General features: G+C 33.7%; 2 protein-coding genes and 1 pseudogene across 2 annotated transcripts; 1 reads left to right on the forward strand and 2 right to left on the reverse strand.

Annotated features, from left to right (window-relative positions):
* The first annotated feature begins 8,733 nt into the window (after positions 1 to 8,733).
* LOC104778704 (uncharacterized) lies at positions 8,734 to 9,318 on the forward strand. The gene has a single exon (XM_087495158.1). It carries the CDS (start codon positions 8,749 to 8,751, stop codon positions 9,316 to 9,318), a length of 570 nt encoding a protein of 189 aa, XP_087351284.1. The 5' UTR covers positions 8,734 to 8,748.
* Positions 9,319 to 9,603: 285 nt separating this feature from the next.
* LOC104778705 (uncharacterized protein At4g04775 pseudogene) lies at positions 9,604 to 10,146 on the reverse strand (annotated as a pseudogene).
* A 476-nt stretch (positions 10,147 to 10,622) lies between these two features.
* Positions 10,623 to 13,478, reverse strand: LOC147946607 (uncharacterized). The gene is made up of 6 exons (XM_087497184.1): positions 13,079 to 13,478; positions 12,624 to 12,871; positions 11,948 to 12,535; positions 11,548 to 11,768; positions 11,383 to 11,464; positions 10,623 to 11,306 (listed from the first exon to the last, which is right to left on the reverse strand). The coding sequence occupies exons 1-6, from the start codon at positions 13,476 to 13,478 to the stop codon at positions 10,623 to 10,625; spliced, it is 2,223 nt and encodes a 740-aa protein (XP_087353310.1).
* Between the last annotated feature and the right edge of the window lie 366 nt (positions 13,479 to 13,844).

The raw sequence follows: 13,844 nt of genomic DNA on the forward strand, positions 1-13,844 counted from the left end.
AATCAGTGTCAAAAATTATTGGTGGATTTCAGCTCACTACTTAACAGAGGTCGACGGCCGTTAATTTCCAATCACACACATTTATAATACCAAAACGACACTAGCATGGATTCGAAACCGAATTTATTGGTGATTAAAACCAAACACATTACCACTAGACTACGTTGATATATGCGTTAAATAATGACCACAACGTTTATATATTATATGTGGTATACCACACAACAATTTTTGTTTAATACAATCTTAATTAAATCATGATTCGATATATTTTATATTAGTGTTGTTAAAATAGTTAATAAGAATTTAATCCATATTAAATATAATATTAATGATATTTTATTTTTTAGTATTATCAATTCAATATTGTCATGTAATATATCTTGTTTGTGTTATTTTGAAAATTTAATATGTTTAAATATTCATAATTTTTTTTTTGTTAAGTATAGATATATTATTTATAAATAATAAACTTATTAAAATTTTATAATTTACTATATACAATAAATTTACTATATACAGTATGTATGTTGACCATACATTTTTTATTAATTGAATAATATATGTTCATTTAAAAAAATTCAAATCACAATATATGTAGAAAAATATACATTTTTATTAAATTTATGTATTATATGATGATTTCCTACATTTAAATTTTCAAATCAAAAAGAGATGATAGGAGAATTTTTTTTTAATCTGGAATAAAATTTCTAAAAATTATGTTAATTGTAGAATATTATATATATGGATATTAAAAAAATTTTAACTGTGTTTGCTTATAAGGATAGTGGAGAGAGTTAAGCAAATTTGTTTGGATATGAATATAAGTATTTAATAGCATTCATTGGTAAATGTTCTCAAAAATATATTTTTAAGCAAAAAGTGCTGCAAAAATACTAGTATAGATTTCATTATTAACTTACATTTTGAGATTCACTTTTTTACCGATAAAACTTTTATTTGAATTTGATAAAAAAAAAAAATTCTCTATATGATGAAGTTATGAACAAATGCAAAAATTAATAAATCGATGTTATAAGAAATTAAAAACATAGAGCTGTGTTTTTTTTTCAGGTAGCTAAAAGAAAGCCAACTAACATATGACAAGTGGACACAAACATAACAAAACTACTCTCGGTGGGACCAACTTACAACACTGGTCTAATTCAGATAATATCTACGTTAATCATTTTTATCAACAACACCACATTGTCTATCTATGTAGAGGTTCCATGAGGACAATGACCAAGAGACATCTATTAAGTATTAACCTTCATCGATCGCCTCCCAGGAACGAAGCCGAGAGATAGATAGTATAAAATCTATCAAAACAAATAAGCCACCAGATGAAAACTCTTTTGCGACCGAACTTGATGAGAGCCAATATAAAACAATGGTTAATATCTTAGCTTTAAAAAGCTACTCCTACGTACGTCAAAAGCCGTGACTGTTGGGAGAAATATTTGCCAAATATACATAATTAATCTTGACACTAATAATTATCCAAAGCGGTGGAACCAAATTTTAAACAAAAATAACACAAAAAAAAAGGTAGAACGAAACTACTAGAAATTAAAAGAAAGATATAGTATATCAAATTTTAATGCGTGTCTGATCTATTGTTTCCTAAAATTTGTTATTTTTCCACAATCTTCAAAAGCGGTGGAGATTGTGTACTTTTTATGAAATAATATTTTTTTCAAAAAAAAGTGAATCTTGAGGTTTAAATTTGCTCGAGATCATATATATGAGTTAAAAAAAAATGGAATACATGCATGCATATATATTTAATATAGAAATATGGTATTTCTTGCCCATTACTTACTAAAACTTAGCCAAATATAAAACCTTACTTATGGAAAAGTGGATTCGATTATGATTGAGGGATCTAGATATATAAATGGTTGATTTAGTTTCATTTATGAATTGATATTAATTTATTTCCAAGTGTGACGCGATCTTGAGAATTAATTATAAGAGATTTTTATATACTCTTGGGCTATATTAATTCGATGAACAAGATTTTTGTTTTGACATACGAAAGACTTTTTGTATTATTCCATTAGCTAGAGATTAAACATTCCAGAGAGAAGCGAGTGAAGGCTCCATCTTCCTTACCAAACATCCTAGAGGAAATTTTTTTAAGGTTTCCCGTGAAAGCCATAATCCGACTCAAGTCTCTCTCAAAACAATGGAGATCGACGATCGAGTCTCGAAGTTTTGAAGAGAGACACTTGAAGATCGCTAAGCAAGCCTCCGTGGATCATCCCAAGGTCATGGTCGTCAGCGAAGAAAACCCCTTAAGAGGACCAGGGCTTCGTCCAGACACCGACATTGGTTTTAGGTCATTCTGCTTGGAATCGGCTTCTCTTCTATCCTTTACTCGTCTTAATTTCCCTCAAGGGTTCCTCCACTTTGTCTTCATTTCGGAAAGCTGCGATGGCCTTTTCTGCATCCATTCACCAAGATCACATTCTTTATATGTAGTTAATCCGGCTACACAGTGGTTCCGCCAGCTACCTCCGGCTGAGATTCAGATTTTGAACCACAAGTTAAACCTCCCTGACCGTGAATGGAATGTAGAAGTGAAATCAATCCTTCATCTAGCATTCGTGAAGGCCATGGATTACAAATTAGTGTGGTTATATAATTCTAATAAATACAATGCTGATATCTCGAGTCCAAACGAGGGAGTTACAAAGTGCGAGGTTTTTGACTTTAGGTTAAATGCCTGGAGGTACTTGTCTTGCACTCCAAGTCATCGGATATTTCATGACCAAAAGCCGGCATCTGCAAACGGGTCGATCTATTGGTTCACGGAACCATATAATGCAAGAATGGAAATAGTTGCTTTTGATATTCATACCGAAACATTCCGGTTACTGCCTAAGATTAATCCGGCGATTGCTGGTTCAGATCCTCATAGTATTGACATGTGCACTCTGGATAATAGTTTGCGTGTGTCAAAAAGGGAGCACCAAACGATGATCCAAGAGGTTTTGGAAGTTGAAACCATTAGAAAACACATGGGAGAAGATGTTTAGCATAGACTTGGTTTCTTGTCCTTCTTCTCGGGTTGAGAGTCGTGATCAATTTAATTGGAGCCAGAAGGATATGGTTCCATCCACACCCGTAGCGGTATGCAAGAACAAGAAGATCCTACTCTCACATCGCTTATCTCGTAGTCTGGTAAAATATGATCCCCTAACAAAGTCTCTCCGTTTAGTTTTCCGACATCCTTCTGGTTACAGAAAAGTTGCTTATATTCCGACTTTGATCTCTCATATCTAAAAAAATCCTACTCTTGCAAGAGACAAACATTTGTGGTTTCCATCATTCATTCTTATCCTTCTTTTCTTTTGATTTCCGTTATATATTTAGTTGTGTTTGATATTTTTTTTCCATCAAGAATTGGTTGTATAATCAAACATAATACCAAAGATATATATATATATATATATATATATATATATAGATGTGATGTTCTCGAGTGCTTATATATTCTCAGCTAGCCTAACATGTGCAAAGGGACCCTGTTCAAAACTACTACTTTTTTTTTCATTGCATCTTTGATCATTTGGGATGAATGCAAAAGATGCCACAGAGAAGATCAAGGGAGCCTGTCCTTCTTGCTTGGCTTACTCGTACGGGCTGATATAGCATAATGTAAAGCCCACCAGTTCATGACCCAAGAAAAGCTGTAGAAATCTAGGATCAATGATTCTTCACCATGAAGATTACATAACATGACTATATAAAGCCTAATGGGATGGGTGTTCCGGGAGCTATTCTTCCTTAACATATAGATCCAATAAAAAGAAGCACAACGTAAAGTAAGTTGAATGTAAGTATGTAACTAATTAGGAACCTTACTAAGAGAAGTCGAGAAACTTCAGAACCTTACTAAATAATAAAAGAGTCGTCTCTATCTCTCTCTTTAGTGGCAAATAAAATCTTCAAGCTTTTTATCAGTAACCTCATCAAAAGCCAAATACAGCGGCCTTGCATTATAGAGAGACTTCTTAATTATATGCGTGAGCAAAAAATTAAAGCTGGCAACTTTTTGACTTTGGACTGTAATAGCGTAGGAATTTACTTTTGGTCTCGAATCTGGTTTGGCCACCACACCTCCGTCTCCGTGGTCCGTGTTCGTTCATCGGTTTGGACTGTAGAAAAACGCCGACTTCAACGTCGTCGGACTTCACAATTCCGGCAAGTTATATGAATGCAAACCCAATTTTCTAAAGCAAATCCTCTGAATTTCACTCTCAATTGGAGCAGAACAAAAAAAAACCCTAATTTTTCATTTGTTTTGATACTATATTATGTGAAGAAGGCTTTAACTTGTAATTAAGTCGATCGTAGTAAGATGAAATTAATTAACAAGAGCTGCATATATGAAAACTCCAAGAAAACCATATAGTAAAAACTAAATGAAAGTACAGTAAAACCTCTATAAATTAATAATGTTGGGACTAAGACATTTTATTAATTTATAGTGATATTAATTTATCTATAAATTAATAATAATTATTTTATAGTGTAAATTAATAATTATTAATTTATAGATATATTTTTAATTGTTTATTTTTTAAAAAATTATGAATTGGAACAATTATAGCAAAATAAGATTAAACTTTCGGATGTTATAAATTTTATGGTTTAAGAATTGAACTTGTAATATTTAGAAAGCACTATTTACAATAAATTACAAATATTATAGACAAATTGACTTATACACATGAGACACATAAATTCAAATCTATGAATAATAATATCAATTTTCCTATTTTAATAATCTGTCAAATTATCAAATTGTAAATGATGCATATCTAAAAATTAAAACTTTAAATTTAATTATTTGTATGACATGTTATAAAATATTTTAGAGATATCATTATAGGTTGAAAATACAACATTACAATTGTTCTATAGAATTGAGCTTTAAGAGAAACATACACTATTATATCAGTATATATATATATATATAAATTTACATAATTATTAATTTATAATATTATTGGGACCATATTTTATAAAGAGATTTCGAAAAAAATATTATCTTATTATCTTATCGAATATTGTTAATTTTTACACTGGCCCGACTTGGGACCAGCAAAATTTATTAATTTATAGTGTTTATTAATTTATAGAGTATTAATTTACAGAGGTTTTACTGTATCATAAACCATAAAGTATGCGAGTAATTAAAAATATCAAACGGAACCCCCCCCAAGGCATATACAATCATAAAGTACCAGTCTTCTTCATTCATAAACCATAAACCATAATACAATCCATAATAATTAAGTACGGGTATTCAAATCAAACCATAATTAAAGCCTTCATATACAAACCTTATATATATAATATCATGATCAGTCGAAACTTTTTTTAGCCATAAAACCAGAGTTTTTCTTACCTTATAAACGATAGATAAAGCATGGTGGTTTCATAAACCTTACTTGTTCTTCAAGCTTTTTTCTTCCCCTTTCCGTCCTTGTTCTTCTTCTTCTTAGGGTTTCGGAGCTTTTGTGCTTCTCTTTGTACTTCACTTTCAGCTACTTGGAGATCTTGAGCAATCCTTTGTATCATGTTCTCTCCGTGTTTTGCCGCAGATCGGTAGTAGGCCAAGATCATCTGATCGTTCCACGTTGAAGACATTTTTTCCTTCTTGTGTTTTCCAAAAAAAAAGCGTGTGAGGAAGCTAGAGAGCTAGAATAGAGAGAACGATAAGCAATGAAGAAGAAAATGCAAGAAATTATGTGATATATACATCAAACAGAGCGACTTCTTAAAAGTTTCACCCACACTGATCAATTTTGGATATTTTTCTGATTACTCAACTTGGGTTCTGCAAGTGATGACGCATAAAATACAAAAAAAAAATAGTAATGATACATGGGTTTTTTACATGCATTCACACTTCTTCTTCTTCTATTCTCTATTTTTTACCATTCTCTTTTTTGTTACTCTAATAAAGTTACCACTACGAATAATTAATGTCTCTTGACTTTTATAATATGTTCACACACAAAAATTGAACATGATGTCATGAGCATAGGAAGCAAAACACATTATTACGTTATGAAAGTAATATAACGATAAGAGTAATTTAATCGTGTAAAAATTATAAAGAGGGACAATACAATTAAGAGACACCATCTCACTGAATATATCCTTTACTATTATAGTGATCAACTCAACAAGAAAAACGTTATTTTATTCAAGTAATGAATCAATGTGAACGAATAATGCATATCCTATATATTAACCAGTGATTAAACATCCATGATCCTATATATATTACACTCTGGCCATAAATAAAGGATCTTTTTCTAAAAATTTGGCCATCTACACTTTTTTTTAAGATTGTCAATTGTGACGAAAATGCCCCTACTAATAGAAATAGTGAAGTTTTTAGGAGTTTGAACCAATCAACAAACAGAAAACCCATGTTAGTATACAACTGTGTAAAAAAAAATTTGAAAAAAAAAAGTTTTGGATGTCAAAAATCAGTTTGTAATTTGCTGATTTCTGGTCTAAATTGTTTAGAATAGACTTTCTACGATTTTTTCTCTTTCTGAAACATTTAGATTGTTCATTCTACAGTTTGTACATGTTCTACGAAGTTTAGACGGAAAATTTGTTCTAAAAATTTCAGATTCTGAATTTTGTCTGTTCTACAAAATTAAGAATATGAATTCTACGTTTTTCTTCATTCTACTTCAATTCAGAATTCGTTTTCTACGTTTTACCCTATATACTAAAAGAAGTAGAAGATATATCATAGAAATTTTAGAATTTGTAATCTGTAAACCTTAGAATACCCTAAAAATAGAAAGAAAATAAATTAAATAAGGAAAGTGAATATTTTTTAAATATTTTTTAAATATTCTTAATTTATGGTTAAGATTTCGTAATTATTGTTTAGATTTGTTCTAATATATTCTAGAATACATATTCTAAATTATTTAGAAGCTAAACAAATTAAGAAAAATCGACATTATACCTTAACGTGATCGGTCACCATCTCTTCCACCTTCCACAAAAGCTTTCACTTACCTGTTTATGATACAAATCTATGTTACTTGTGGTGTATGGACACTGGATGCCAAGAAGGAGTGGAGATTTATTGATGATGAAGAAAAACGTGCTAGATTACTGACTTTGCAACCCACTACATCTCTTGAAGAGTTGAAGGTGATGGTTTCAGAAGATTATGAAATAGAGCAAAATATGTTTGATGTGGAATTCAGTTATCTACCCACAGAGGTTAAAGTTGATTGTCCTCCTGTTGTATTGACAAATAATAGAGGTATGAATAATTTTCTTGCATATCTGAAAAAGATAAACATGATTCGGTTGTGTGTTACATTCAAAAGAGTAGTTGATGGCAATAGGAGTAAAGTCCAGTTCGATTTGAATAAGTTGTCAGTTGATAGTAGCGATGGTTGTAATGTGGAAGTTGATGTGGGAAAATCAGTAGGTATTATTTCAAGGAATTCACCTAAGCCGACTAATGATGTATTAGAAAAGCCTACTGATGCTAATCTTGGTGATGCTGCTGGTTTAAAGTTGGAAGATTCAATGGTAAAAAATGGTGAATATTTCAGCAGTAAGGAAGCTTTACAGGCTACTATGGAAATGTATGCAATGAAATATAACTGCGACTATAGGATTACAAAATCTGATAAGAGATGGTGGTGTATACGCTGCATTGATAGTGCTTGTAATTGGCGTCTCCGGGCTGAGTGTTTACAAACGTCTACATATTTCAAAATCAACAAGTTTGTGGGTAACCATACATGTGCCCCTTCAAAAAAAACTCATTTTGTAGGACTCCATCTGCAAGAACAATTGGACATCTCATTAAGCAAAGCTATGAGGGCGTGAAGGAAGGTCCTAAACCGAATGATATAGTTAATATTATTCGTTCAAGGTACGGCTGCGAGCTAACATATCACCAAGCTTGGGAGTCTCGGGAGTATGCAGTTAACGAAGTTAGAGGAATTCCTGAGAAAAGTTATGCTAAGATTCCAAAATACTTGCACATGCTACAAGAAGCGAATCCTGGTACGTTCACGAATTATAAAATTGACTTTGATGGAAGATTTAAATATCTATTCATTTCTTTTGGTCAATCAACAAGAGGGTTCTACAAGTCAATGCGGAAAGTGATAGTAGTTGATGGTACATTTTTTGAAGAATAAATACAAAGGGGTTCTCCTAGTTGCTACAGCTGTAGATGGTAACTCCAATTTGTATCCAATCGCATTTGGAATTGCTGATTCTGAGAATGATTGTTCATGGGAGTGGTTTTTTATGCAACTTAAGATGGTTATAGCTGATGAAGAAGGTTTATCATTTGTGTCAGATAGACATACATCGATTGCTAAATCAATTGGAAACATCTATCCATTGGCTAAACATGGTATTTGCATCCACCACTTGCTTAGCAATGTGATAACATATCATAAGGGAAGAGGTGTCGCTGGTAAGGTTGCAAAAGCATCAAAAGCTTATAGAGTTGCTGAGTTTGAGAAAGAGTTTGGGCAAATTAACAATATTAGTCCTGCTATTGGAAGTTATCTAGAGGAAGCCGATGTGACAAAATGGGCTCGCTGTCATTTTCCGGGTTATAGGTATGATATTAACACCAACAATGCAGCTGAATCAATTAATGCTGCTTTGAGGACACCCAGAGAGTATCCAATAATTCCTTTGTTAGACAGCATCAGAGAAATGATGACACGCTGGTTTTATGAGAGTAGAGAGTTAAGTGCAAAGCATAAAAATCCTTTAACTGTTGAGGTGGAGAAAAAGATTTCAAGAAGAATAGAAAAAGGTAAATTCATGAACGGTTATTTGATGAGAAGATCGCAGATCCAGGTTAAAGGTAATGGAGTAGACTACATTGTTGACTTAGAAAGAAGGACTTGTTCATGTGGAAAGTTCAGCATCCAAAAACTCCCTTGTAGACATGCTATAAAAGGAGCTTTTGATATAGGCAAGGATCTATATCCTTATGCTGATGATGTGTATACAACTACTGCATGGAGATCGCAATATGAGGAAACTGTTAATCCAATAGGTGTTCCTGAAGAAGAATGGCGAGTCCCACAGTATGTTGAAGATGCAAAAGTTCGACCACCAAAAACAAGAAGACATCCAGGACGGCGAAGAAAAAGAAGATATGAATCCGCTGAAGACAAGATAAAATCATCACAAAACTCACAAGGGTCAAAGAGACATAAGTGTGCGCGGTGTGGCAAAGAAGGGCATAACAGAACGACCTGTGATATCGTGATATAACAATGGTTTGTGCATCAACTTAAGATTCCTGTTTTTGAATTTTTGATTTCACGGCAGCTGCTTTGTGATGAATGATGGTGTTTGATGGTTTTTATTTTCGATTAATAGACTCATTTGTTTTGAAATTCGTTGATGGTGTTGATTTAAGACATTTGAAGTACTCATGTGTTTTGAAATTCCTTGATGGTGTTTTCTTTCAATCAAACTTTCATTAAAACCAGAGTACAAAAAACAAGACTAACAAAAAGTGTTAAGCATAACAACAAAATACAGAAAGCAAAGACATCATATCATCTTCTTATAAAGCCAGGCCATTGAAACTGCCAATACGATTAGTACACAAATCCTCTGCTTGTTCGACTTCTCCATACTCTCTTTCGCAACCATTAGCTCTTGCCTGATGATCTCAATCATATTCTTCTCCATCTTTTCTTCCATCTCCTTCACCATCTCCTTTTGGAGCTCCACATTGTTTGTTACCATCTTTTTTAGGTCTTCTAAGAGTTGGTTTTGTTTGCTTTCAACCATCCTAATCTCCTCTAGAATAGCATCATCAACCCAATGGAACATGTGTTTCTCCTTCTTCTCCTAAAATCATTGTTTCGATTACAATATTTAATAAATTTCAGCTATTGTGATGAATAAGGACTGATAAAAGTAAATTACCTTCACACCAACAACACATCTGTAAAATCTCCTACAGGGATTCTCTTCCGTCTTTGAGGTGTAGGTTCTAATCTCTCCACCACACCAGCATCTACACGAAACTCCAACCTGAGAACTTCTCGACGGTAACCCTGACGATCCAGCCGAAGAACGTTGGCTCATGGCTCCTATCAGTTTTTACGATGAAGAAGAAGAAAGTATCGGGAAAGAAGAAGAAGAGAGTATTGGAGAGGAAGATCAATTATTGGAAAAGAAGATCCCTAATTTTAAGAAGAAGAAAGTATCGGGAAAGAAGAAGAAGAGAGTATTGGAGAGGAAGATCAATTATTGGAAAAGAAGATCCCTAATTTTATTTTTTTTCCTTAATATTGAATTAAAAACCGGGTCATCGGTATGCTTACATCGGGTCAACATTTAAATTTGGGTCAATAGCTGGTTTAAATCTGATATGTTTAAATTATGGCAAATCGGATATGTTTTTGTGTTGTTATGTTTAGGACCGTATGTTATTGAGTCTCATATTAGTCAGTCCTAAATCAACACCATCAAGGATTAATACTAATGAGTCTGATATTGGTCTAACAAGCAAAAGCATCAAAAACCATCATTTACAAAACAATCATAAAGACACTTAAAAATTAGGCAAGGTCTACAAACTCAGCCGCATACACTGGACGCACATAAGTTTTCATTCGTTCCACTAGCACAGGATCCTTTGCTGCTGACCAAAGATCGACTGCCAACTTCAAACGAGCTTGCTTGATGTTTTCATCGTCAATCAACTCATAAGATAGATCACGCATGTGACACTCGATATACTTCAGGACATAAACTCCACAATCACAACTTGAACGATTTAATTTAGGTGGCATACGAACCTGGATGATCTCGTATGGAGTCAACAAGGGAGCTTTTCCATCAACCTTTTTGTGAATCTCCTTCACAAGACGAGGGATGACATTAGCGAATGGCTCAACGTGTCTTCTGTTTTGGTATTGATTACAGTCGAAGACTTCAATTGTTCTTAGTCTGAAATTAATGCAAACTGAGATCCAGTGATTACCGTTAATGAAGACCGGTGCATAAATTCTATCCAAATCTACAGCCCAACTTTTTCCTGTCTTTCCATGAGATGGCAGTTCACCTTTGGCATACTCTAACAAAAAGTGATTCCAAGTGTGGGTTCGTCCTGCCGATCTAAACTTATTATAGTCGGCCTTGACGTGCTCGCTAAACTGACAATTCATGAAACCTACACGATCCAACTCTAGGCGGCCTAAAGATGTATGCTCCCGAAAAATATACATCATTGCATCCATTTCCTGTAAATATTTAAAGACTCAGGTTTGTCTTACTTTAAGAATATAATATATAATATTTAAAAAGATTGACACGTACCTCGTTTCCAAGCCATTTGAAGCACATCATGACTCGGTTAAACAATTCTTGATCAAGTAAAGTTGGATCCAGTTGAATGCTTCTGTAAACGTAAAACAATTGTAAGATTACAAAAAAAAAATTGATAAATCATAACATGTATATAAAAATATTTGAATCACGTACTCGAGATGCCTACTCCACTCTTCGAAACCATTCCATAGATCATCAGAAACTAAAGTCAACACCGCATCCGTTTCATCTTTACCCGCGTCTTTGGGACTAAGTGTAGGATCAAATCCGGTCACAACAGACTTTTGAGATAAGTGTCCTACTGTGTTCTTTAGATAGTTTTGTGTATCTACATTGAGGTCTATCAACAGATTATCTAAATCAAACAGTTCAACCTGTCAAAAAAAAAATTATGAAAGGCTTTAGTTAAAGTTACAACACATAAATTATGACACATAAGTTACAACACATAATTTATGTTTACAACATACATATACAAACAAGGATACAACAAAAAGGAAAGACCACACAACATATTACAATCGAACAAGGCATTGAGCTACTTCTTACGTACCGAAGTTTTGGGCTTCACTCGTGATGGACTAGGATCCACTACTGCTGGCTTAGGATCCACTTCTGCTGGTCTGGATATCAAGGCCTTGATATCTGATACATCTTTCTCCATTGTTAGCAATCGTTCCCCAAAGGTCTCTGTGAAGCTCTTGAAAGAAGAGTCAATTAACTCCTTAAAGAACCGCTTCATATCATCTCCACATGAACAATGTGAAGTTGATGCTCTCTGAGATAGCACCATTCTTTTCCGTGTCTCTGCTCCATGGTCAACTTGCTTCTTCTTCCTCTTCTTCAAGCTAGACACTTCTGGGATATTAGCTTGCTTCTCACCACTCTCCTCTCCAACCGAAACTTCATTGTCCCCTCCAACAGTCTGAGATTGTTCCACACCAACATCCTCAATGTTATCATCTTCCACACCATATCCTTCGCCACTCTCCCAAATATGATCTCCAAAATCATAGCCAGATCTGATCAAAGCTTCCAAGTTGTCCACTTCACAATCTTTAATTTCATCACCCCTCAAATATTCAATGGACTCCAATACATCAAAGTTTCCAGTAGAGGAAATGCATGGATAAACAACATCCTGACAAAACAATAACAAAGAAACCAATTAAAAAAAACTCAACGTACTCGAATTTAAACTTAAAAGAAAAAAGAAGAAGTCAACTGACCTTGTTTCCAATTGATTTCTCTACAAGGAGGAGCTCATCATATGATACTTTAGCAGCACCTTTCCAATTAGAGATTCGGCTAACTGTAATCTCTGTGTCAATCTTCTCTCCCATAAGTTGTCCAATGAGAGGAATGGCTTCCATAACCCAAACTTGAAGAGCATATGAGAAACCATTGAGGATGTAACTAATGGGGTTCTTCAGTTTCTTTCTTGCTTCCACTATAGAGCTAACTAAATGGTCAAAAGCTACAAGACCCAAGGATAAGTCCTAACCTTCTCTAGATCCATGACCAGCTTGATGTATGAATGTGGTATAGCTTTCTTCTCATCCTTAGCCACTACCAACCCAGCAATCACACAAACATACACAAACCGAATTCTATCTTCTTTTTTTTCTCCACGATGGAGCTGCTTCAAGGTGGGTCTTCATCAAGTTTTGAATGGTAATGATACCACCTCTCTTCAACAATTTGCTCCAAAACCCATTATCATTTGTCCAACTCTCTGAATCATGACTGAAATCGGCATTGTACTTAAGACCATTAACTGCATGGAATTCTTGCATTGAGAATCTAAGCGGCTTCTTACCAAACACAAACCACAGCTCATGTCTTCTCTTAGTCACTAACTGCCTACACATGATGTTGTGTATCAACCGAGCTGAGTACCCAAGACCATTCTCATACAATGCAAATACAGATGCGAAAACTGGATCACCCTTCACAATCTCATACTCTTCTGGTAATGCCTTCTTGATTTTGTGTAAGATTGACATTCGACAAGTGTTATTTATCTGCTCAACTTGTGGCTCGCTTCCATCTTCCATAAGCCGTTTAGGGTACTTCTTTTCCATTCCTGCCGAAAAAAGTAAAAAATGAATTAGTAAAAATTAGCCAAAACTGAAATAAATCAACAAAGATATGAGACTTCAATTTTACAAAACAAAAAAAAAACAGATTACTAAAAGTATGATTAAAGAACAAGAAAACTATGACTACTAATCATTTAGCTGCTAACAGAAACTTGAAAAAAAAAATAGAATACTAAACGGATCACTCTTGTTCTTGTTAACTAGCTTTATCGATCTTGTTTCATCAATCCTGGTACACAATTTTTCCTTTAAAGTCAATAGAATACAAAAAATAATAATCAACATGCAAAAAAAATCAAGAATTATATGGTCAATATGCTAAACGGATCTAAAACTATGATGTTCTAT

The sequence above is a fragment of the Camelina sativa genome, chromosome 3 (genome assembly GCF_030686135.1).
Source record: "Camelina sativa cultivar CO46 ecotype springtype chromosome 3, ASM3068613v1".
Taxonomy (NCBI): Eukaryota; Viridiplantae; Streptophyta; class Magnoliopsida; order Brassicales; family Brassicaceae; genus Camelina; species Camelina sativa.